Source organism: Phaethon lepturus, unplaced genomic scaffold, assembly GCF_000687285.1.
Source record: "Phaethon lepturus isolate BGI_N335 unplaced genomic scaffold, ASM68728v1 scaffold11054, whole genome shotgun sequence".
In the NCBI taxonomy this organism is placed as follows: Eukaryota; Metazoa; Chordata; class Aves; order Phaethontiformes; family Phaethontidae; genus Phaethon; species Phaethon lepturus.
This window is the reverse complement of record NW_010534003.1, coordinates 45,440-71,709: the sequence shown is the minus strand read 5'-3', so window position 1 is coordinate 71,709 and position 26,270 is coordinate 45,440. Positions and strand designations below refer to the sequence as shown.

The 26,270-nt window shown below is 39.2% G+C and overlaps 1 protein-coding gene across 1 annotated transcript in view; it reads right to left on the bottom strand.

The window, feature by feature from the left end:
• The window catches only part of POLR1A (polymerase (RNA) I polypeptide A, 194kDa), a 40,431-nt gene that overhangs the window by 8,175 nt on the left and 5,986 nt on the right, over nucleotides 1-26,270 (bottom strand). The window contains exons 4-29 of the mRNA XM_010285381.1: nucleotides 25,002-25,206; nucleotides 23,068-23,217; nucleotides 22,870-22,977; nucleotides 21,855-21,940; nucleotides 21,638-21,747; nucleotides 19,572-19,658; nucleotides 18,776-18,878; nucleotides 18,144-18,306; nucleotides 16,357-16,527; nucleotides 16,025-16,147; nucleotides 14,996-15,223; nucleotides 13,083-13,337; nucleotides 12,476-12,667; nucleotides 11,541-11,684; nucleotides 10,900-11,083; nucleotides 8,823-8,905; nucleotides 8,551-8,709; nucleotides 8,124-8,222; nucleotides 7,095-7,247; nucleotides 6,820-6,902; nucleotides 5,969-6,134; nucleotides 5,230-5,451; nucleotides 3,380-3,594; nucleotides 2,568-2,735; nucleotides 1,481-1,616; nucleotides 395-552 (exon numbers count right to left, since the gene is read on the bottom strand). Of these exons, the coding sequence (XP_010283683.1) occupies nucleotides 395-552; nucleotides 1,481-1,616; nucleotides 2,568-2,735; nucleotides 3,380-3,594; nucleotides 5,230-5,451; nucleotides 5,969-6,134; nucleotides 6,820-6,902; nucleotides 7,095-7,247; nucleotides 8,124-8,222; nucleotides 8,551-8,709; nucleotides 8,823-8,905; nucleotides 10,900-11,083; nucleotides 11,541-11,684; nucleotides 12,476-12,667; nucleotides 13,083-13,337; nucleotides 14,996-15,223; nucleotides 16,025-16,147; nucleotides 16,357-16,527; nucleotides 18,144-18,306; nucleotides 18,776-18,878; nucleotides 19,572-19,658; nucleotides 21,638-21,747; nucleotides 21,855-21,940; nucleotides 22,870-22,977; nucleotides 23,068-23,217; nucleotides 25,002-25,206 (3,951 nt within the window). The remainder of the gene's footprint in view (nucleotides 1-394; nucleotides 553-1,480; nucleotides 1,617-2,567; nucleotides 2,736-3,379; nucleotides 3,595-5,229; nucleotides 5,452-5,968; nucleotides 6,135-6,819; nucleotides 6,903-7,094; nucleotides 7,248-8,123; nucleotides 8,223-8,550; nucleotides 8,710-8,822; nucleotides 8,906-10,899; nucleotides 11,084-11,540; nucleotides 11,685-12,475; nucleotides 12,668-13,082; nucleotides 13,338-14,995; nucleotides 15,224-16,024; nucleotides 16,148-16,356; nucleotides 16,528-18,143; nucleotides 18,307-18,775; nucleotides 18,879-19,571; nucleotides 19,659-21,637; nucleotides 21,748-21,854; nucleotides 21,941-22,869; nucleotides 22,978-23,067; nucleotides 23,218-25,001; nucleotides 25,207-26,270) is intronic.

Genomic DNA, 26,270 nt, shown 5'->3' with positions numbered 1-26,270 from the left:
TTCCGATTTACTTATTTTTAAAATAATTTTAAAAATTAAAGTTTAGTTCTGCTCAATGAGAGCACCAAGGGGTGCCTAAAGTATTCAAACATTTTTGCTCTTTTAAATATTTAAGCATCCAAAGATAGGGAATGAGATGTTGCTTATATGGCTCTTCTCCAAGTATATTGGAGACATGTGAAAGATCTGCTTTGATAGAATTCTGCACTGTCACCGATCCACAGCTTTATTCAAGACACACAAAGCAACTGTGTAGATGCTTCAGCAAGTGCATCTGCAGAAAGCTGTTGCTCTGAAAGTCATAGCAGCAGTAATAAACAACATGCAGTGACCCTTAGAGGCCATGGAAAGGCAGAAGAAGAGCAAATATTAAAGTATATGAAAGCAAACTCACCTTGTTTCCATGAAATGCAAGATCTCCCTGGGCTTCACACACTTCTCCTCTCGGTAATATTCATGGGGCAAGAAACTGAATTTGATTTTGTAGAGGCGATGTTTGTTCTGCTTGCACTTCACACGCAAGGATTCCTCTATCTCAACTTTCTGCAAGACCTACAAAAGCCCCAAGCAGGATTGTTACTCCTTTGACGAAGACACTTCATTTACCTCCTGCAATTCCAATGCTTTCCATAGCAGACCAGAACTACAACAAGGCTAACTGGCAAACTTTTCTGGAGGCTTTGTGGCAGTTCCTGGGCAAAAGAACTCTACCCTATTGCACTCTTTTTGGCTAAACCTCCTCCCAACAATTACCTTAAACAGTATTGGGAGAACAGCCTCATCTCTCACCTGAATCCTTCACAAGAGACTACACTTCCTAGGGAGCCAACAGCTTCCTTTTACTCACCCATGCTCATTGAGCACAACAGTATTTCAGCACAGAGCTGAGTCTAACTCTATCCTTGCTACTTTCAACTTGAAATGAGTAAGACAAAAGAGGGTAGGGCATGGAGGAAAGCACAAGAAAGAATGTACTCCGAGAAGGAGAGGAAGCACAGAATACATCAGGCTTCCGTATAGCGAGTCTCCAAGGAGCCACACAGCCATAGCCAGATTAGCTTGTTTTGTTAAAGACAAAACAAAGCCCCTCTAATTCTAGAGTCTGACCAAAAATGAACTTCGGAAAAAAAACAAACAAGGCTATGGCAACAAACATAACTCCTCCCTGCCATTATACTACTGCTATGTATTACCCTCCCCCATTATGTTTTACAGAGAGTTTGTAGCCTGTGACAATATGGGTTAAACTGAATTTAAGTCTCACACAGCCACAGTAACTGCAATTCATTTCAACACTCCACTTCCTAGCAGCTATTACAGGTTCAGTATGCAAGAGGTGAAAAGAAAGGACCCTCTCAGTTTGCGCCCAAAGATAAGCCTTCAAAAATGGAAACTGCTACAAAGCCAGACTAACTGATGAGCTCAAATAGGAAACTTTGTTTTGCAGACTCTCAAAGCATACACTGAATAGGAAACTCACCTCAGCTAAGCACACTCTTGTGAGCTGTTTCTTAAGCTGTTTTACTTTCTTGAGAGCTTTCTTGGTATTGAGCACAGGAACACTCATTGTTGGAGTTTTAATATTTGCACTGGCCACCATCAGTATTTCCCGCAATCTTTAAATAAAGAATGATCTTTCAAATTAAGCGATAAAAGCACTATGCAATCAAACAAATATCTAGTTCATTTAATTAGGCAGCATGCAGCAACTGCCAGTACCACCAAAGCCATATGCATCAAGAGCCATGGTTACCATTGCAGCGCTGCTTTTCACTTTTCTGATTCCTCATCTGGCACAGCACAACAGTAGTCCTACTGCCTCAATTAGATTATCACCCCAATTAAAGGAAGAGAGTAGAGATGATAATAAGCTGTTTCAAGAACAGAAGAACTAATGAAGCCTGTTTCCTACAGATGCATAATGTATGCTTCCTCATACTTTCTCCCCCTCCCCTGCTTCTCTGAAGTAACATCAACCAACTCCCACCTAAGGCATCACACCCACATATGTGGCCGCATGAGGCCAGGGTCAGCACCCACATTATTCAAAACAAGCTGATGACAGGCTGGAGAACGCTTGCGTGCTGATAAACTCACTGTCACCAAGCAGAAGAGCCAGGGGAAACCTGGCTGCTATAAAACAGGTCTCTTTCTACGTAATACTACTAAGCCTTTCTACCATAATACTAAACCTGCCAAGATTTCACAGTTGCAGTGAAATCTTGTCTGTGAAAGAAATAGGTTTAAAAGTTAGTATGGAAAGAAGAGGCCGGCAGAGGGCAAACCCACAAAGCGCCATTTCTTTAGGCTTATACTGTACTGAATAAAATACAAATAAGCCATTTGCTATACATCAGATAAAAGTAAGAGGCCTTCACAGATATTTTGTACCTGGAAAATGAACCAAAACAACTGTAAAACTGTAAAATGTTAAAATAGTTCTGAACAGGCACAATTTAAAATTAAACTGAATGATCATCTGCTTTCAAATATACCTGCCAGTGAGATTAAGCATTATTATGTAAGTGCCAAAAATGGCAAAGAAACTGAGAACACAGTTTTCTCACCTTGGAATACCCAATGTGACATTCATTTCACCTCTGCCAGCAAAGTGGAAGGTGTTCAGAGTCATCTGTGTGGAAGGTTCCCCAATACTCTGAGCTGCAAGAAGACCCACAGCTTCTCCTGGGTCACAAAGAGATCGCTGCCACTTTAAATACAATAAATCCTTTAATCTGAAGACAGGAAATGAGGTTTAGCTCAAATGTAGTACAAAATAAAGAACTCAAAAGAGACTGAAACGTTGCTCAGTCCAATAAAGTTACCTCTTTCAGCCAATTTCTCCTGGTAGTTTATGGATAAATACAATCCAGAAACTGTAAAATTGCCTATCCCAATCTGATCTGACAAACACAGCCCATTAACACAGAACTGGGGCCTTGGCCAAACCATATTTTACTTCTACTGCTAACTCCCAGAATGTCAAAAGAGAGTCCATTTACTCCCACTTGCTCATCTTAATTGCCTTGCTAACTCCAAGGTGTGGCAAAAGCATTTTTTTGATTTTGTAAAGTATTATTTTATATGTAGAGGGACAGCAATATGTTGCTGTTATTCCATAAAGCCTCTGTCAAAGCCCTTAGCAGCACAGAAAATTCAGGTTTGGAAGAAACAGATAACCAGGGCCTCTCCACTTCACACTAAGCACACTTAGCTTTCAGGAACCATTCCAAAACGCATTACTTTGTTTCACAAAGGTTGCAACAAAAACAAGAGTTGATAAGGACTTTTCACTGAAGAGTTTAGCAAACTCAGTCCAAAAACAGGTTTGGGGTTTTTTTTTGGCTCAGTGCAAAGTAGTAAAGACAAGAGTTATTACCTATCAGAAGAAAGTGCTGGGTGCATATAACTTCGTCTGTTCTCAGATTCCCATTTTTTGATATAATCTTCGACTCCATTTTCAAATGTTTCTGAAACAGATGCAAAGTAAGTGTCTGGACGCCAAACACCAAGGCTTGGGTCAGGACATTTATTTGTCTTCTTCAGATACTTCCTTTGTTTCTTCTCATCTAGTTCATACCACATCTTCAATAACTGAAATTAAGAGGAGTTTTTTAAGCAGACTGGTTTATCCACAATAAGACCAAAACCACGTAACACTACTTCCACCAGGCAATTAAGTAATGATGAAGGAGAAAAAGATTACCTGCGTAAAACTTAAGGGTGTACATGTAACACAGCAAACGACTCAGCTACAAATACAGTGTTCTTCATTTTCTGGTACTTAACACTTCTGATCACAGAATCACAGAATCACTAGGTTGGAAAGGACCTTCAAGATCATCAAGTCCAACCATTAATCCAGCACCACCATGTCCCCTAAACCATGATCCCAAATGATTTCAAGATTCTTTACAAACTTGAAATAGTCAGACTTATCTACCTATAGTAAATACTCCAGAAATCAGTGAAATACAGCCCTCCAAGAAACATTTTAACTTGGGAATGAAACCCCTCAACATAGTTAAATCTTTACTTCTAGCTGACCATCACCTCGCCCATCTAAAGCTGGCATAACAAAGCAGCTTCTCTGATTTTCAGTTGTCAACATGCAAGCCCAATAGTCCAGCAGAGACCTTAAACATGCATCTTATGCATGCTGATTCATTTCATTTCTGTTCTTCAGTTTGCTAGTCTTTCAAGTAACATTTCAAATGTTGCATTTAATAAAGGAAAAAGTTAATATCAACTTTAAAAAAAATCAATAGATAAAATTATATAAATCTATCTTTTATACGCCTTGCTGTGTTACGAATGAGGAACTGGACAGAATTCCATGCCACAAGCCACTGAGCTTTATAATATACTGAGACAGAGAGAAACACGTATCTGCATCTACCTATCTGATGAAAGAAAAATTGAGCAAACAGTAAATGAATCCCCAGGCCAAATTGTTTTGAATGTTACCAAAAGTGCCAACAGCAACACAAATTCAGCATAGCTGAATAAATGAATCAGTGATTACGCGTAACATTTGCAGACAAGCTAAGAGTGTTCTGTATATCAACACCTTCAACTGGGAGTTTCATGGTAACTGTCCACATTCTACCAGGGCAAACTGCTTGTGAAAGCAAGGCTGTGAAGCAGCACCTGTTTGCATTTCGTGTCCACACATGCATTCTTCATTAGAAGCCATAACAAAGAATTAGTGCCTTCACATACAACAGACTTAAGCAAGAGTACCCTGCTTTAACCAGGTAGGTTAACACCAGGCAGGGCTGGCTCAGCTCTCTGACCTGCGCATTTAAACAGGCTCTCATCCCGCTCGCAGACATATCTCCATCAAGAGATCTACTTTGTGTATATGCTGAAAAAACCCCACCTAAACCCCACCCCCCCAAAAAAAACCCAAACCAAAATAAAAACCTCACCACCAAAAACCCAAACAAAAACAACCCCCCTAAACCCACCTGCAAACATGGTCTGTTTTCTGAAACCAGTTTTACATCCAAGTTTTTAGCCTCTGCCCTAGCACTATGGCCCACAGGCTTTATAGCAGCAATAAATTAATCCCAGCTTCATTACCCACACATTATCTGACATACGATTCCTTCAAAAGGTAACCTGCATATGTAGACTGTGAAACACCTTGGGACAAAAAAAAAACAAAAAAAAAATACCACTGAATTCTGCAAAAGGGCTCAGTCAATTCAACTGCTCCTGTGTTACCTGTAAAGTAGCAGGATCTCTTCCATTTTTGATTTCTCCTCCTGGAATCTGTGCTTTTACACTTGCCATTTTCTTTTGGGAAAACATCAGAAAACCTCCTTCTCTTTGCAGAGAGCTTTGGTGCCTGGCTCGCCACTTTTTGATGGCTTTGAACTGCTGGTTAGCTTGGTGAGACTCCATCCTTGCTAAAGCTTCATCCAGACGGTTTGCCTTCTGGATTACCTGTAAAAGAGTTATTTGTATGATTGTTCTTCTCTCTATGCTCACTGTAGCAGAAAGGGCAAAGCAAACTGAAAGGGTCTGTTGCTGCTGCTCAAAATGTTCATCTGCTGTAAAACAATTTTCAAAATCGGTTTTCAACCCAGCTGAGATAAAACTCTTTACATCTTTATATGACTAGCACAATTCTTTAATAACCAGTGATGATACTGGTAGAAGGAAGTCATCAAACTTGAGACACTAAACAGTAAAGTCATCTGTGTTGAATCCAACTGCAGAGTTAGAATAGAAGACAAAAGGGAGAATGCCTGGTGCTCCATTGAAACTGAGGCTGCTTAAATCCTGCCACAGACTTAAGATTTGCTTCTGTATTTTGAATATAATGGCAAATAAAAATGTAGGTTAGTCTGAGAGTGACTGAGAGAAACAACTATGCCAGTAGATGCCTAACAGATACGCTGGATGTTAACCATGCATTTCAGCCTTCCCCATGTAAATACTTAAGATTCAGCTGTTCTACCTCACAGTTTTCTGCAATGAAAGGAAACTGCTCAGGTTGTAAGAACTGAGTTTTAGGGATATCAAGCCCATCTTCTCCATACAGAAACTGCACCACACTGCCATCACTATCTCGTACAGTCAGGTCATACTGAACTACCAGTCCTTCCAAATGTTTTATGATACACCTGTTACAAAGAAAAAAGAAAAAAAAATGCTGTTAAAAGGCTACAAAGCAACAAGGATGAGATAACTCTAACATGAAAAATATTGTTTTCATTAATATCTTAAGTGCACTTCAGGGCTGATGAGAAATTCTGCAGGCCAAAAATCGTACAGACAGGACACACACGTGAAATGTGTAATGATACTGCAAAGCTTTCTGCATGTTGCTCCCTCCAGTTTCCTTGGACTGAAGTGACTTAAAATGAAATAGCAAATTACTCACAGGGCATCCCTCCTCTAGAACCCCTCACTATATTCTGAAACAATTAAAAAGTTCCACGTTCTTCTACATATTGGACGTGTTGCTTGAATAAAGATGAGTGCCACACAATGGCAAGAAAAACTAGAGTTGCCTGGAATTTGTACATCTTTACTTGTACCAGCAAAAAAGATTTCTCATTGCTGCTGCTATGTGCTAGAGATAAGTTAGAGATGATGAAGTTCCACTTGATCTATTCCTCTAGAAAGCCCGTCTTAGAACATATATTCAACACTCACAGACAGTAAACACTTTTCTTAAAGGCAAGTACACTGAAGTCAATCTAAGCGATACAGGTGTTTCTTCCCACCTACAATACTCTACAAAACAGAACCCCAACCAACCAAAAGGACCTTTTAAAGTCTCAAATTCTAAAACAACACTCTTACCTTTGTAGGTATCCAGAACGGCTGGTTTTCACAGCTGTATCCACGAGACCTTCCCTGCCAGCCATACAGTGAAAGAAGAATTCCTAAACATAAGCACAATACCATCAGCATTCTTCTGAGAAGTACAACAAGACTGGCAATTTATGCTCTTTCTCAAAAGCTACATATGAAAGCAGGGTGAACAAAGCTGATTTATCTATAATCGCAGAAACTCTGTAATAAAATTCCAAGATTTAAATAAGCTTCAGTATAAGCACAAGCGGCATTAAACTTACAGAAGGTTTGATCCCAGTGAGAAATCTGCCAGTCACAAATCCTCCTGAGCTAGGGGAAAAATCATAAGGCTGGAAACATGGTAGTGATTTGCCAGATGCCATCAGTGGGGGCCTTCGACCTTCTAACTCAATCTGGCCCAGCAAACAAGAAATCTAAACACGGACAGGAAAAAAGGAAACATCACTTTTCTATCCAACTTTTTGCTCATATAAGTTCAACAATTTTCCTTGAAAAACATAGTAAAAGAATTAAAATGTTCCCTAAATGTTCTTTAAATAAATGCTGACACATTCATTACATATTCTTGCTACTGATGGGCAGAAAAAGGCATGTAGATCTCATCCAGTCTTTTTAAGTTATTCCAGCCCTCTGACTCATCCTCAACACTTCCATTCTCATCCTGTATGTTTCTTTTAATACAAAGAGATGGGAAACTAAGAATATCGCAAATATTTTTTAGGTCCCTACACTACCCTCACCACCTCTCAGCAGAACAAAACCCTCTCTCTCTCGAGGGTCATTGGTCATTCTCTTTTATCCGCAACAGAATTTTAGTTGGCCTTTTTGTGTTTATTGCTTGGTGTCTGTGTTGTAGAAGGCAAAATGAAAAAGCATCCTTGCCATTTCTACCAAAATCAAAGTAAGATTTAGTTGTTCCTATTCAGTAGCGGAAGAAGGAAACAGGTCAGTCTCAAACAGAGGCCAGGAAAAGTTGTTTTGCCTACAGTAGGTTTGTTTGTATAATCTGCAGCATTCCTTCTAAAAACAAGGTCTGCAGTTTCTATAAATCCTAAGGTACTGAGAATTGATTCAAAAATAGAAGGTTATAATAAACATTGACTCTCCTCCATCACCCACTGAGGTCTTTATTATATTCTTCTAAATTTTTTCCATGCCAAAGGCCTCCATTCCCAAAGACCAGAATAAAAATCTTGCTTTGGTATCCACACAAGAGTTTCTCAATAGCTTATGTTCTAGGACAAATCACATCAATACATGCTGCTGCTAAGTATTCTAGCTGTCATTACCTGCATTGTATTTACAGTGGATCCTTTGGCTCCTGACTGTACCATCAACTGCAAATTGTTCTCTGGAAAGCTCCTGTGGAGACCAAGGGGCATACAAACCTAAAGAGTTGAGGTGGGGCAAAGGGAACAAAACCAAACCATTATTAATAAACCAAAGCAATTCCTGTTGAAGGCTTTAAAAAACTGAAAGCATGACTAACCACAAACATTCCTAGTTATAACTTCAAAAGCATCTTGAATGTTACGCCATCTTCTCATTCAGGGAGGACAAGGTTGAGGGGCACAGGCAAGGCAGTATGTGAAGCCTCACGCTGAGGACAGATGGAAAGCTCCAGCCTCCAGAACAGTCAGGCAGCCCTCATCAGTATTAAATTAACTTACTAAGTCTCCAAACCAGATTAGTATACACAGATGCCTCAATGCCAACCTTGTTAACTCCATTGTTGTAACTGTTTACTTCTTCCTTGAATTTCAGATCAACCATGTTAAATTCCCTCTGGTCTTTGCAGAGATGGGCATCTTGCCATTTCCCTTGGACCTCCTCACATGATGCTGTTTCTGGCAAATTAAGAGCAGCTCTAACAGCCTGAAAGTAAAATATGGGTTTTTTTAGGTGCTAAGCAGACATGATTAAACAGGGCAGGATTTAAAACATTTTTAATTATGGGGGGAAAAAAAATTTCTGCAAGACAGACTTACTTCAATACCATGTTGGCTTGACTTTGCAATGATTTTTTTTCTTTTGTGGTCTGCTTCGGGTTTAACCAAAATATCTTCGATCCCTGTTAAAGAAGAGTAACAGACCACATAATGATCTAAACTGAAAAAGAATCGTGGAAGGAACCACATTTGGTGTCAGGGAGTTTGACAGCAAGGAGCTGGAAAAGAAAGTCACAATTAAAGATATAGTAATTGTTAAAAATCAGACTAACTGCAGTTTGACAAGGAAAAAAAAATCTGAGTGGTTTTTGAGGAAGGTGGCATAGGCTATCAACAAAATGTGCAACATCAGCTAAGCTAAGCTTAAGGTGCAAAATCAACTCCCTAACTTAAGAAGTCTTAACTTCAACAGTGCCTATAAAATCTTAATGGGTACACCTGCACACTAACAAACATGTTACAGGCCAGCTACATCAAACTCTTTTTTCTCGTTTATCCACTTCAAGTTCCTATTTGCTGATCATTGCAGCATCTGTCATTTCCCGGTTTTAAAAAGGTGAACTAAAAATACAGACCTCTGTGATGACAGGACCAGGAGAACAACAGCTTAGAACAAATCAAAGGTTGGAATCCTAACTCCTTCCTGTAGGCTACTTGTAAGAAGCCCTGCAGAAGTCACTAAAATGCCTAGAGCACATGATGGAGGAGAAGAGGCTGAAAGATGTGTTTGTTTGTCCTTTAGAGATACAAGGAAACAACATTTTCTTTAAGAGGAAAAAAAATTTCACAATATATAGGATCAGATATTGGCACAGGGACCCAGAGAGGTTGTATAATCACCATCCCTGAAGACATTCACAACTTGACTGGACACAGCCCTGCACAAGCTCATCTGGCAGGACTTGCTTTGAGCAGGGAGCGGTGTTAGATCGCCTCCATAGGTTCCTCTCAGGCTACACGCACAGCAGGTCCAGGGGGACAAGTGGGACAGTTTATTAGTGAGTTACACATATATTTACAAGGCAAAGGAGCCTATGGCCCTAACATATGTCCCTCTATCATCACTCTTTCTGTCCAGCCCCTGCTCTCCCTTTCTCCCTTTTCTTACTACAACCTCATCTCTTCTATTTTGTCTCCTTCTCCTGAACCTTATTCATCTCATCCCAAAGTCTCATTTTGCTCAATCCTGAATTATCTCATCTTTACCAAACCCCAAACTCCTGCTCCAGACCCACTCTCTTTTTCTGATGTTTTAACTTATCTAATGATTCCATCTTCTTTGCTCATTATCAACTAGTTCTTGCACCTTGGCTCTCAAGACATATTTTCTTACAGTCAGTTAATCACCTTCCTCAGTTCAACAGCTCTCCCCCCCTTTTCCTTGGGTCACTGCAGTCTGTTGGTTCCTCTACGTACCTCTAAGTGATCATACTGTGCCTTCAGATAAAAGCCAATTTAAACTGTCCTGCTGCTATATACTGTAAGTATTTCATTAGTACGAAAACATCTTGTAACATCCTACATGGTCATTTGAAATATTTCAAGTAGTGCAAGACGAGAGAGTAGAGTGGTGGTCACCTTTTTACTGTCTGCCAAGTGCATTTTTGTACAAGTCTGCACAGCTGTTGACAAAAGTTAAACATTTACCAAAAGATTTACAGTACAGTGAGATATACAAGACTTGACTAACAACCCCACAAAGTTCTTCCATCTCACTTTATTAGTTGTTCTGGTTTCTACACACCTGTTTTCAGAGAGGTAGAAATAACAAAGAAGCATAGGAGGTTTTGATCTAAACAGAATTTCAACACAAGACATTTAGGCTCTGTACACTTCGATTAGGCAGGACAGAAGAAAGAAGCTGATGGACATACTCAAGATTATACTTTCTCCTTATGCTTAGAAGGCCAGCTATGCACCAGCCAGAACACAAAAAGACCCCCCCAAAAAAAAGAAAAAAAGAAAAAAGAGTGGCAAACAGCCATCCCACTCAACGACAGTCTTGCAAAACTTTACTTACAGAACTCTTAGCATGTGTTACACCCAACAATGTCTGTTTTATACCTCAAGAGGTGCTGCACTACAGCCCTGGTGAATTAGTCCTTGTGTTACTCACCCATTGTAAATCCCCTGTAGAGCTGCAGATAAGCAGTAAAGAGGCGTCCTAGACATGTTAGCACTTTCCCACTAGTTTTACCCCCATAGATTTCATAGCAACAGTGGACCAGGCCATAGGCGGAGCTGCCAAAGTGAGCTTTGTCCAAGACTCCACACAGTAATTCCCCATGTCTAATAATAACCTGAAAAATAAAACACAGCTATTCAGGAGAACAGAAATTCTGATCTTCTTATGGTCTCTACAGGTTTTTCTGTGTAATGAAAATAGGTTTTTAAGTAAAAAGTCTAAAAAGCCCACATATTGGTGAACAGTTAAATACGGTCAGATTATCTACACTTCCAGAATTTATAGTAGAAATAAAACTTCTAACACCATCTGTATTTTTTTCACCTATAAAGTCAAACAATGAAGACACATGATCTAACAAAAGCAGATGGAATCTCTATCAATCAGGATCAGAATAGTTTTCCATGACCCCCAGGCCAATCCACTAATCACCACCTTCTGGGAAAAGTTCTTTCTCAGTATCTGTGTTTAACTTTGTCATCCCCCTGCTTCCCTTTCCATTCCTCTACTCTATACACAATGTTATTACGGTACATCCCAGCGCAGCCTTGCAAGTCGCTGCCCCAGCATACCTGAGATTCACACATTGAATCAAGATTTAGACATCTGTTTGCAGGTCCCTTTACCCAGGCTCTTCCACCAATCTTAGCCTTCCCAGTCAAATTCAGTGGGATGTGGTTTTCTGGAATGATGTTTATTAACAATGTAGAAACAACCTATAAAGAAACAGGACAAGTGGCAGAAACTATTTATTTCCTGTATTCCCTTCTCAATGTAAAGAATTTGGCATGGAGGAGAAAAGCTTATTTTTCCCACTGACAGCAAAGCTTTAAAAGCTAAAAAATCTGAAGTTTACAAGACAGGAATATCCCCTTGCTACTCTAGCCTTTGAAAGATCAGTGAGCTGAGACACATAGTTATTCAGAAACATATGGCACCAAAGACTTTTCCAATAATTAGATATATACATATATGTTTAAAAAAAAAAGTTTCTGTTCAGTTTTACAGGAAAAACTAGCAGAGAATTTCCTCTGCTCTGCTGTAAGACATAATACTTGGATTGAATGTTAAACCCTCTTAAACAGTAGAAAATGAAGCATTCGTTTGGGCTTCCCAGATATTACATCAACCTAATGATGATTTCAACCAAAAAGTTAAATACCAGAGTATTTACCTACGACCTTTAGATTTAAAAGCACTGACTGGCGTAACTTAGTTTATTATGATCCAAGAAATTCCTTCTCTGCTCCCACATCTGCAAATTGCAGCAATATACTTCTATCTACAACATTGTTCAGAGCAGCAAGTAAAAGTACTTTTCTAATACTGTCATTTTAAATGAAAGATGACTCCCACAGCTCCAATAACACACACCAAGACCTATATGGTGGTGATTAGATGATGGGATCTGGCTTTTCAGCAACCCTCAGCAGCACTGGTTTTAACATTAGCATTCTGCTTGCTTTGGAACCACCAGCATTCTTCAGCCCAGTAAATTATAAACTACCTGCTTTCCTGTCCATAATTGCTGTGGTTTCATAATGGCAGGAGGAAAGATTTTAATTCTTCCTTTTTTGTCTGTTAGTCCTCGGTAAACAAGCTCCATATACTGCTCCCTGGTGAAAAAGCAGCCCCGAATTGTCATGCTGACTCCAGAAATCATGTGATCCTGGATCAAGCCAGGAAGTGGCTTCCCGTCCTAAAGAAACAACAAGAAAAAGGGTTGGGCAGGGTAATAAGTCATGTGCTAGCAGGTCACAAAATTATTCCAGCTGGATAAAAGCATCAAAGTAATTCGTAAAGAACTCTGCATCACAGCACAACTCACTACTAAATCTCTCCTGGACATTAAAAGGAACAAGGTTATTTGAATAGGATTTGCTTTCTCTAGAAGAGAACAACTGAGTTTGAGGAGAAGAAAAGCAAGTAACAATGCCTCAACAACAAGATGAAAGAGCAAGACTGGCAATAGGTGGAGACAGAAAAGGAACTAAGAATAATTAAATAATAACTACTAAAAAACCCAACCAATCTCACTTATCATTAGACAAAATAAACAAACAAAAAATCTTAAACAATGCGAAGGAAGAAATTTATCTGACAGTTTTGCTTACCTTTGGAACCAGATACTGTTCATCAGTAAAGGCTAAGGTGTAGGCCTCTGCTCTACCCAGCTCGCTCTGTGGAAAATGGGCATTCATTTCATCACCATCAAAATCAGCATTGTAAGCCTTGCAGTTGGCATAGTGAAGCCTCAGCACTTTCTCTCCTGGCAGGATACGGGCCCGGTGAGCTTGGATGGAGGGTCTGTGAAGAGTGGGCTGGCGATTCAGTAGAAGGACATCTCCATTTTTAATATGTCGACATACCTGAAAAAGAATTTTGCTTGCTGCCTCTAAGGTATTTCCATGCACGCCTCTGAAAGAGTGCATCTTAAAATACACACATATCCAAAACATTTTCTTTCTAGTATTAATGTTCTATGCAAAACTTGGTAAGAGAATCAAGACTACTTGCCCCTGAATGCCCTCTGCTCCACCTATCTCTCCTCTCCTTTGGCAATATAGGGATCAAAGACCGAAAAAGAAAGGAAATTATGCCATTCGTAAATGAGAAAAGCTATTTAACCAAAGCCAATTAGTTAAATTGATAATTTGTTAATACCTGCTACCATAAACCCAGCTCTGGACATCCCAGAGATGTAATATGACCCAGTAGCTGAAGTTGAGCCTGGGGACCTCTGAGTTACAATTTCAGGTTTGAGTACACTATATATTCTGCTCTAGAACACAGTGTCATTTTAATTTCTCTGTCAGTATCACCCATGCTATAATATATTAATTTAAGTGATTATCAACAGAGTATGATAAGCTGTCTGTATAATCTAAAAAGTGTGATGTTTCTCTCTGTGACAGGTTCTGAGAGAACTGACATCACAGAAATATTCCGTCTTAAATATTAAATTTCTATCACACCTCTGTTAGAAGCATGGTTTAGTGGTGGACTTGGCAGTGTTACGTTTATGGTTGGACTCAATGATCTTAAAGGTCTTTTTCAACCTAAATGATTCTATGATTAGAGACAGCTGTAAACACCACAGACATTGTGAAAAGACTATTCATCATCAAAACTTTAGCCCTAGCAGCTAAATAGTAAGTTCTCATCTCTTGCAAGGGAGGTAGATACAGTTATTAAGAAGTTTCAAAGGTTGATTAAGCTGTAGCACAGAGAACTCAAACCCTCCAGCAGCTCCAAAGAAACAGCCGATATAAGCATTAAATATTTCACAAATGTTAAGGTCTGTATGAACAGATGGCTATCACTGTGGTCGATCCTTGTTTTGTCACCTGTAAGATGATGAAGGGAAGATGAATCCACTGTCAGCACTAAAACACAGACCACTCCTGCCCTGGTCCGTGCCACTACCAGCATGGCTGACACAGAACAGAGGACTGGACTTCGCACGCCCTCATGGGCGCTTCACTCCTGGAACACAGGTCACATCAACTGCATGTGTTGTACCTACTCTACAAGTATATGGAATATCAGCCTTCAGAACTACCACCAAAAAACTGCTCCAAATACAGAACCTATTTAATATTTAAAAAGGAGAGGAAAGAAACCTATAAAATCATCTGAGAAGGGTGAGGACGTAGGGGGACACAAAAGCATTAAATGAAAGCAGTATTTTGTCTTCCATATTGCTAAGACTTCTCAAGAATAATCATCTGTAGAAGAAAGATGACTCTGCAACTTGGTGAGATGAATGCCACAGGCTGCACATTAAGAGAAGAGTAAAATTCAGGATAGAAAAATGGGTTTTAAAATTTGAAAAAGTATCAAGCTTTTCTTCCCACATCCCGCCTCCCAACCTTTTCTAAGCCACCTACTAAAAAGTCAAGATACCCCCGCCCTGGGAGCCTTTGTGAGCAGGCCCATTGGAATCACCAGCAAGGACAGTAGTAGCAGTATTTAAAAAAATGACCACAGTGTCAGAGGGCTCCGACAAGCCCTTTGTCATACTCACAATCTTCAGCCCTGACTGGGGTGCACCTGAAGAAGGAGTGAGGAGCTGCTTGGCTATGGCTTCCCTCTGGGTCAAGCTGCTTGCACTCAACACCGTACGAGATCCATCTTCATTAATGACCATGGAGGCCCCAGGGTGAACCTTTGGGCCATTTATGACAGCCTGCCTCAGCTCTTTGACATTCCAGGGAGTGACTGGCTGAGGGTAAGTCAGTTTGGTAGCAAATACCTAAAGAGGAGGGAAAAGAGGCAAGAAATAACCAATTATTCAGCTTTGGCTTAAAATAGTACTAAGTCATTGAGAAAATAGTGTCAAATGTTAACTCATACAATGTAAACATAAATTACTTTAAGCTCTTGGATGCATATCCTCCTCAATCTACTGTCATGCCAAATAAATACATTGCTGTTTTCAAATACCCTAGCATAAGAATAGAAACTATGTCCTTTTTATGATTTTCTACTGCAATAGAAAAGGAAAACTTAATTAACAATTAAAAAAAAAAAAGCATGATTTTCGATTCTGCAAACAAACCAATAGATACAGAGACAATGCGTGTTATCACCAGGTCCACTATTTGTATATAGGCAAGCAGAAAATATGATATAATGAAAAGCTCAAATTCAAGCTTGGTGTCATCTCTCTGTGGCTAAAATCATTAAGGATGAATGAAGTTGATAACATTATTAAGGTCTTTTCTTAAAGGTTTCTATAGCTGCTACAAGATACACTGTACAAAGACCACATGAGAAACAGGATCTACTTATAAGTTTGCACCAACTCATAATCCCAGGAAGCAAGTACAGCTTTTTCATTTTTTTAACCCTCCTTCCCAGAGGTGGTGTTCAGTATATCAATGTTCCTTCTTTATTAACACACAGCGGTAACATGCAACTATGACACATCGGAAAGGAAAGAGTCCAAATGAGTCAGAAAACCTCTAGATTTTAAACTACGTAGCTGAAAGTGTTATAGTGTAGTTCAGTCCCCAGCTGCACCAAAAAGAAACACTCCTTTATTTCTTCTTACCATAGGAATGCCAATCTCATTGGTACCAATGTACATATCAGGGCAAATGACTGACCGAGCAGCAAAATCCACACGCTTTCCCATCATGTGCTTGCGGAACAGTCCTTCCTTTTTCTCCAATAGCTTTGAAAACAGAAGTTAAGTTAGTGATTAAAACATGAAAGCATGCAACATCAGCCAGATTCTCCAGATATTGCAGCAATGAGTGTCATGAAAATGCCTACACACTAATCACAAATATTTCACTTTTTTCTTATTCCATCAACTTCTCTTGTTTTAACTGTCTGTGGCACACAAAGTCTAGAGTCTCTAAGATTCTGCCTGCTACCCACCTGACGAATACCAGGGTATTTTTCTGTCATTAGTTTGTCCATGTCACTATCAAATACAATGTTGACATGGCTCTGAAGACGAATCCAAGCGTTGTACAGCTTATCTGCAATAGTCTGTCCCGGAATCACTGTCAGGACAGAATGGTCCAGAGGTTCATTATTCTCTCCTGTCTCCTACAGAAACAGAAATTAGAAACTTGGATTTAAAAAAAATACCTTCTATTTACTAGGCTGAAACTATACAATTAAATAGCAAATGAAACACTGGCCACTATTTTCAACCTCATTAAAGACACTAATTTAAAAAAAAGGCATTAACAATGTGAACTTTACTTTCAAATTCTTACAACCAAGGGCCTCAGGTCTGCTGTCAAGCTCTATAAACTGACTTGGATAGGAGATCTCCAAACACCACAGCTACATATGCCAGTGGAATTTTAAAAGATGACTGCTAATCAATCATCTCCTGGTAAGTGACAGTCCTCTTTCCAAATTAGATGTTACTGGTTAGTCAGTCCGTGCTATGAATCACTGTGCTACCAGAAAGTCCTATTCTTAGATAAAAATAACATAAATCCAAGAGCTTTTATCACCTACACACCTTTGTTTTCAGTCTACATGTTGGTATACCAGTCACATCTGAAACGCATTAACCTTCTGCAACATCAAACATTTTAAGAATATAACTCCACCTAGTGGCTAAATTCTGAGTGACTAAAAATGTTTTCAAAATGTTTTACACTTAAAATGTAAATCAAGTTCAGCTGAAACTAAGTATCAAAGAACCCTCAATAATACAATTCATGAACAAATATGAAAAGAGGCATGGTGACATACATTATTATTTACCACTATACGACCATGTGAACTGGTTGGTAGTTAAACAAGCACTGCTACTAATTAATGTTATTTGTGAATTTTTTGGTTCTTTTTAGACTCAGTGGTTAAAAATAACCATGACATTAAAAAAAAAACATAGAACACCTCTCTTATGAGAAGAGTTGGGGTTGTTCAGCCTGGAGAAGAGAAGGCTCCGGGGAGACCTTATTGCAGCTGCCAGGGCTTAAAGGGGGCTTGTAAGAAGGATGGGGACAGATGTTTTAGCAGGGCCTGTAGCAACAGGACAAGGGCTAATGGTTTTAAACTAAAAGAGGGTAGATTTCGACTACATCTAAGGAAGAAATTTTTCACACTGAGGGTGGTGAAACCCTGGCCCAGGTTGCCCAAAGAGGTGGTAGATGCCCCATCCCTGGGAACATCCCAGGTCAGGCTGGACGGGGCTCTGAACAACCCGATCTAGTTGAAGAAGTCCCTGCTCACTGCAGGGGGGTTGGACCAGGTGGCCTCTGAAGGTCCCTTCCAACCCAAAGACTCTATGATTCTATGATCACATTTGGCTCTACTGGGCTTAGAAGATGAAGTGGCTTTCCCCTCCCATCATTCTTCATTTGATGAGATGCTGGAAAAGTTTTATTCTGAACTGTTTGGGCTGTACGTATTTAATTCTCCAGTAACAAGAGCGCATTATGTCTCGCATACAGTAATCTAATACAAAACCCATGACAAAAGGAAGTCTGCGTAAAATGTTTTTTCCCTTTGCACTAGGAGGGTGAGTGGAAAGAGGCGTGAGCAAAAAAAAAAAAACCAAAACCTATGGAGAACATCTCCAACGCGCACACTTCAACAGCCCAGGCAAAAACTGTTATTGGAACAATTTAAACAGGAGCCTGCCTGAACTCAACCCACATATCCAAAAAGCAAAGAATAAGATAACCAGCAACTCTTACTGTTTGGATTTCTTCTTCTGCCATTTTTATTGGCTGACATTGTTCTTTTGCCATGAAAACCAAGAGCTTCCGTATCATTTTGGCATCCTTCATGACAGCCTGCAAGTTCACAGTCTGACCATTTGTAAATAGTCGGTCTCCAACACGATTTACAGGACGATACCTACAGCAGATCAAAATTACTTTAGAATATGAAAGCCACCAAAAAGTGGCACGATAAACTGCAAACATTCTAAGCTAAGTCTTCAATGCATGAAAAATAACTCCTATAAACTAACAGTGAACATTTAAAAATTAATATATTACACTGAGACAGTCACGAAAGAGGAATGATTCCTTAACAAGAAATTCTACCAGTACTATACAGTTATAATATTCTATAATTATTTAAAATACTAAAATATTTTTTTCATAACTAATATTTTTGTCCTTTAAGAAACTCATTTGAAGTTATAATAAAAGTGATCATCAGCTACTGCTGTGATTTTTATTATTCCTTTTTTTTTTTTAAACACTCCACTGACACTTTAGCAGACCAGTGTCTGTACTACAGGTATTTGTATCTCCAACTCCTGCAAGAAATATGTACTAAACCCATGATTTCTACAAAAGTTTTTTTGGGGAAATTTTACCTTGAAGGTGGAACCACAAGTAGATCTAAAAAAAACATGTCTGGACTGAATCCAGAGCTTTCATGGGGATCCATCCCAGGGAAGAGATAACGCAAAAAGAAACCTAAAAAGATACAATAGAAAAGATAAACTCATTATCACTGCTATTGTTTGGAAACCCAACTCCCCAGATGCATTTGGTCAGTCAAGTCAAAAGAATCTGCTAAGTTAAATACTAGCGAGCTTGTTTAAATAAAAACATACAGGCATACTTTAGAAAGAATTGTCATTGTTCTTTCTGGTCATGTACATGATGTTTGTAGAAACAACACTGAACAGAAATATAGAGTGTAGCAAAAGAAAAAGCAAAGCAGCAGGAAGAAACAGTTTCCAGCTACTAGCTGTGACTGACACATGAAACTACTTTGTTTTTTCCTGGCAACTGCTGATGGATTCAGAGTACAGGGAACTCAAAAGAAGAGACCACTAAATATATCCTCAGTCTTTAATCAGTGTAACTGGGGGGAATATTAGGTGCAGCACCATATGAACATCAAATTCTCTGTAAAAAACAATCATGATTTGTGGGGAGCTACAATTTGAGAATAGCTGATCAAACTATTCATTGAATCCAGCTCTCTGCATCCACTACCTACCAGTCCTCCAGACAAAATCTGTCTTGCAGCCAGAAGCCCTTAAGGCAACAGGTAAAGATTTGACAAAGAGTTCATATGGGAACATTTGCAGACTTTGTCCACTAAATGATACACAAGTATCATTTACAACACAAAGTAATGTTGCTCTTAACAACCATTACCTTCATTCTTCCACAGAGCCAGGATGTATTCCTTGGCAGTCATTGGTGTCAGGTATCCTCTCTTCCCTAACTGGCTTTCATCAATAGCTGAAAAATAAAAATAAAATAAAAATAATAATGAAAATAATAAAAAAAAGAAATCACAAGAGGTTACTTTGGAGGGTTTTTTTGCTTACAATGATAAGTGCTTCCAGCTCAGAGAACGAATAGAAGTACATATGAAATACACTGACTGACATCTACATTAAAATTATCATTAAAATGTTTGCTTTGGGAATACGAAATTAATTAAAGAAAGAGTCTTCCCAGTATGAAAAAAATAAACCATTTGTGTGACTAATGGATATCAATATAAGTAACTGAATCAAGACTCAACTTTAACACCTGAAGTGTATGTTTTATTTGATTAAACGTGAGCTGGACCCTTTCTTCAAATGATCTCATCCACTGACCAAAACACAAATCAAGAGTCAGCCTACAGCTGGGGAACACAGGAATGGGATTCAAGTATTACCAGTGAGATCAAGGTTCCCATGAAATACCCAACTGGATGAGACAATAGTGACAGTCAGCAATCCATATATATTATAAGTTAGAGTCTGGGCTAGCTGTATGTCATCGAGGAAGGAAAACATATGGTTCTGCTACTGAAAAGCAGAAAGTTGGTTGTTTTTTTTTAAACACCAGAGATTTCAGGTCTCAATTTCTACCTCTCTTGCAGGCCAGCCCCTTGTGTCCCAGGGAAGCTAAGAGCACACAACTCGATGAAAAGCAATTCTCCCACGACCTCAGATAAAGTTTCCTACTCTTCTTTTGGCTAAGGTCCAGAAATCCAGATTTTTCCACACTGAAACTTCAATTCCCCATTCCTTCATATAGACAACATTTCCAAGGTTAAAAGCACTCCCTCCAAGATTCAATACAATGAGCAACTCTGACACAGGCTATGCAGAATGTACATGAACTGTATAGTCCATCCCATTTCCAAAGATATAAGACTTTGCTATAATTAAAGTAATGAAGCAGTGTTACAGCCTGGGTATTTGAACACTGACAGGAAGAAGATATTTCTTACCTGTACTTCAGCTGTGAATGTTAACAGACTGCAAGAATATGGCTAGTTTGCAGCTTTCTGTGGTAAGGCAAGGTATTCTAAATCTGGCAACTCATGAGACCTTCCAGAACAACTATTTTCGTCACTAGCATAATAAAACATGCCCCTAGACTTTCGACAGTCCTAGAGGGGCTCAAATAAAAAGCCCAAAGTAGTACCCTACAATTTAATGGAGTGAAATCCTAGTTTTCAATCAAAAGTAGTAACATCGGGATACGCAAACTTTCCTGACTTTGTTGAATGTGTTATGGATAGGATGTTAAAGCAGAAATCTGACCTTTCCTCTTTAAAACCCATTACTGACATTGGGCTTCTTCAGTCACAACTCCAGAGAGTTAATCTAGTATTTAAACCACAGGCTAGAAAATGGAATAAGCTCTCTATAGAAATCTTTTTAATGGGTTAAATAACTTATACACAAATCCATTTATATTCCACCTGGTTGTGTAAAGGATCAAGGATACAACAAGAGGAAAAAATTAAGTTTAAAGGGATTCCAAACACTAGGTTAATTAAGCCTGGAAAGCGTCACCTACTTTATTTTCTGTCTTTTCCTCTTTAAGAGGAAATTATTCTGTAAGAATCAGGATTACCCGATTTTCTTTCTGAAGTAAGGTTGGTCATCTTCCTCCTAGTTTTTTATCAAGTCTCTCTATTTTAAAAATCTAGCAGAAAATCATCTACCCACCAAGAATGAAGTGTCACAAAACCACATTAGAGTTGACATACATTATGATTTTGTACTTCTTTTCCTGACATACAGGCACTTGTAGCTGCAGAAACACAGAAGGCTTGCAAACAGAGAAATTTAATGGAGTTGGGTACTCCCCTACTGCTGAGCTTACTGTTTTATTTAATTTTTTTATAAATGAATCACAAGTGCATAGTCACTGCTAGGAACCTGTGCACCTTAAACACAGGAAAATATTTGAGTAGAAGACACATATTGTACCTGCTGGCTCATCCAGGATGCCTTCCTCTCCTGACTTACGGTACACTGTAGAAGGATAGGTTACTGTCAGCTTGCTGTTATGCTCTTTTCGCACTAGTGATCTCCTAGATCTTAAAGGAAAAAAACAAAACCAGGAAAGGCAGACAAAAGTTAATACAAATGCTCACAGTATCTAACTTTACAGTAGCTATTTAATTCCTTGTGTAGTTAAACTTACTTGCAGTGTGGGCATTTCTTTGAACTCATATGTGTTTTCCAGAACTGTGCTATCAGTTTATTTCTACACTCGCATACATTTTTGACCTGATCAAGAAAAAAAAAAGACTTAAAAATAATGAAAATAATAATAATAAAAAAATTGATATGAAGAATGCATTATACACTACACAATTAATGTTAACTATCAACACAAACATTATTAGTATCAATGCACACACATCCTTGTACTGAATTCATGCCTTGATCTCTAGTGTTCTTCCACCATCTTCCCATATTTGCTGGAAACATACATCCCCTCAATGCTCATCACCCTCTTTTTTAAATTTATTTCATAAATAGTCTTTATTTTTCAAGTCAGTAGAGAATTTTAAAGCTTGTCTCTAATGATGATTTAAGAAGGTAGAAGATTGATAAAAATCACTTCTTTTGACTGTTCACAAATGTCTGACTTACAAAGTGGTTAAAGTTAGTTTTGAAACAAGTGACTGAGGAATTAAACTTAGCTTAAAACCAACTCTGCTCTAAGATGTTAAACCTTTAAATATCTTCTTCACTAATACTTTCCTTTAACTAACAATGTACATTACACTGCATTTAAATGGAAGTGAGAATCCAATTATATAACTCTTTCTAAAAATTTCACTTTAAGTAATTCTGCAAATTTGCTGGATGCATGAGGTCTCAAAAAATGTTCTGTAGCTCAAAACAGAGCACCATACAGTGAAGTATCAACATCTGTAGGTAATATACTGACAGCAGTATCAGATTTACACCATCAAAACATTTCCCTAAACAAAGTGTATTTACCAGAAATCTAGTAGTTATACTAACAGGAAATAAAATCTTTTTAAATTTAATTTCAGACATTTCACCCAGAAAGCCCTCTAAGTATAACACAGTTCAGAACTCCACGACAAAATCTAGAGACTACACAAAGACAGACTTTCTTCTGCACATTACTATTTTAAGAGGACAAAACCCGAGATGTCAGGAGAAACACCGATTGTACTTACATTTGAACACTGATCTCTTATTTGATAACTTTGCAGTATTTCCTGAACGTGGTTATTTAACTCTTCTTCAATTTCTGAACCTGTTGCATCTGCACATTGCTCTAAAAACTAAAAGAAACAAAATAAAAGAAATTGGGATAGCTCTATAGTTACAAGATTATCAACTCAAAAAGGAATAGAGAGATACACAGTACTTGCCCTGTTCAGAATGACTTCAAGATCATGGACGGCATGAAGCAACCCTTTCTCCAGAACCTTCAGCTGACTTAGCAGTAAATGAACCACAGCTCGAGTACATGTCAGCATGTGACAATTTAAACAAGAACCTCGAATTAGAAGGTATAATTTCTGGAAAGAAAAGGAGAGAAAAAGTTATCCTGGTAGATTTACTAGCTTGCACTGTAAGCAAGTAGATAGATTTTTTTGAACTTAAAGAAAGTGCTACTATAATTGAGAAATCAGACTAACTGTTGAATTTAATCATAAAGAATTGGACTGAAAAAAAAGTATTTATTTCAATCACACAAACTCACATGCAAAGCATGATCTGTAGACAAACTATCTGCAGGCCATCCACATAACAGATACAGGGGTCAAGAGAAAAAGCCTGTCATACCTACAGCAACTCTGGCACCTGCTCTTTTATAGCACTGTGATTACAGCTTCCAACAGCTCGTCCCATAAAGGACAATGTGTTACCTAAAATTCCATTCTAGTAAAACGATATGTTCTGGTCACAAGTACTGTCAGTGTCCCTCAAGATTCTTCATGTAACCATACTCTCCTCCAGCTTCAGAAAAATGTCAGTGTTTTTTATTGTTCAGCATAGCTCTGCACACAACTTGCTCTAGCTGCACAGAGTACCAGTGGCCTGAAGGCTAGGAATTACTGCTGCACTATTTTATTCCTTGGTGAAATCAAAGTATTTTACTTCAAAGTTGGGTCAGCACTAGAAGTGGGATGGACCTCATCTAACTTCAGTCATCTGAAAGTGGTGGTTTGAGTCTCAATTAGTAGCCTATGCAGGAGCCAGCTGCTGTAAATGAGACCAGCACCTCACAAAGGAAATTCATCCCAGTTCAGGTTCCTGTTACAGGCTAGATGAACCTGCCTCTGCAAACAGCCCTGCTTCTCAGACTCCAGAAAGAGCTAAAAAGTACTAATCAGATTACACCTCTAACTTTCAGAAGACCAAAACAAAGCAAATCATGCCCCTACTGCCAGGAATCCTTTCGTATTTAAAAGATGACCCTTTGAAAAAACACCCACATGAAGCACTTAGAAGAAATGTGCAGTTTGACCACCACCAGTAGCTTTCAAAACAAGCGTATTAACACCTTGTCCTGAAAGATGCACATCAAGTCAAATCTCTACTCTACGTTAGGTGTCCCACGTATCATGTACAAGTAGCATTTGTAAAGCTGAGAAGCACGTCTGACTTCCAGATGCAAGAAATCTCCTTGAGAGCCTTTTTTTTTTATTATTATAAAAAATGAATAGATTTCTATATAGCTTAGCATTTTTCACCTCCCTGCTGCTGCCAAACTTACACCACTATATTCTTCCATTTACTTGGCATATGCATTTTGTCCTCAGCATATTGCTGGCTAGGTTGTTAGGTCTTAACCGCATTGATAGAGTCTTCTGGAATAAGTTATTCTGGAATAAGAGGACCTACTGGACAGAATGTACAAACGCAGCTATTCAGAGCTCAAAGAAGCCCTGAATGTCCAGGAAGCACTTGCAGATCCTAGGATAAAAGTAGGTTGCTGTTCATGTAAGTTTGTACTAGTAGTTTAAAGGAAACAACTAATAACTTTTACTGTGCCATCCATTTAATTAAGGCATCAGACCCTGCAGTTTGTCATATAGTGATCAACATCGCCTCTCTCATTTATCTACATAGAGTAAAATAATAGTTACAATGAAGCGCATATTCCACAAAAGTCTAAATACTCTATTTGTATTGAACCATCATGACACAACAAACTTTTTCTACTATATTTGCTGTTATTACACTTAGAGAGAAAACAGATCTTGGCACCTTTGCTATTTTCAAGGACTACAAACTGTATGACAGCTTGAGCACCATCAACCATTTCACCAGCAAGACAATAATTAAGCAGACATACATCAAAAAACAGAGGGTTGTAGACAGTCAGAGGCAGTTCTATATGGCCAAAATGACCAGGGCAGTTGCTGAAGTTCTGCATGCAAGTTGCACACACTTCTTTGGAGTCTGGAGGTCCCAAAGCCAAGTCGTACAGTCCGTTAATGGCTGGATTCCCCACATTATCCAAATACTGAGGATTTGTTATGGGTTTTACACTCAGTTTCCTGAAGTTGAAAGAAAAGAACAAAAATCAATGGCAGTAAACACTCACATGATTTACTTGAATGGTACAACTAGCACTGACACTTAGTATCTATATGATGTTTTTAACTGATGAAAACATCTTTTTGAGGGCACTTTGTGCATGCAATGGGAATTTCTGTATCATTGATTTAATTGTCCAAGTACAATCATTCCTACCACAGCAAATACTTCTATTAGAAGTAATTTTGTCTGTGTGTCCTCTCAATCAGAAGGAGAGGTATAAAAACAACAAAAACACTTAGACAATGACAGCTGCACATCCTTGACTATACATGGTGCTAACATCACATCAACACTAAAGAACTGGTGACAGCTCTCTAGAACTCCAGGAAAGACAATGTGCTGGAAAAAGCCTCAAAAAAAGCCTGTGCAACAAAGATCTCACCTCTGCGATACTTACGTGGGTGCTAAAATAGCTGAACATTTTCCCCTCGCTGAAACCAGCAAGGTCTCTTCCGTGCCGGACACTCAGGATCAGATCCCAGGCCAGGTTTCCAGGAGTGTGCCCACCAAGGAACAAAGCCCAGCCTTACCAGGATAGGGCTTCTCCAGGCTCTGACAGGCCCTGCTGCCACTGAGGTGTAGGGATGGGGGGAAACCAACATACCCCCGCAGGGGAGGCCTCCCAAGAGAGGTGCAGCCTTCACCCTCCCAAAATGAGTTTATGCCGCACCCAGCAGCCTCTGCCCCTTGGCAGCACACGGAAATGGCCATACTTCCCCCAACTCCGTTGCCGGCGAGAAGCAATCCTGAGAGGACCGGGGCTGCCTCCCCTGTCCCCTCATTGTCACTTTCCCCCCGCCCCCCTTAGTCCCCGACAAAGAACCCCCACACACACTCGCCTCTCCCCAGCCCCACAGCCCTTCCCCACTCCTTCAAAACCTCCAGCGGCCCTAGGCCTCGCAATGGGTCTGACAGCCCCACAGATAGTCCAAAAGCCCCCTAACCCTCAACAACCCAGGGATACTCAGCTGCCGCCATCCCAGTGGCTGGTGAGTGCCAAGGCGCATAGAGCCTACATGTC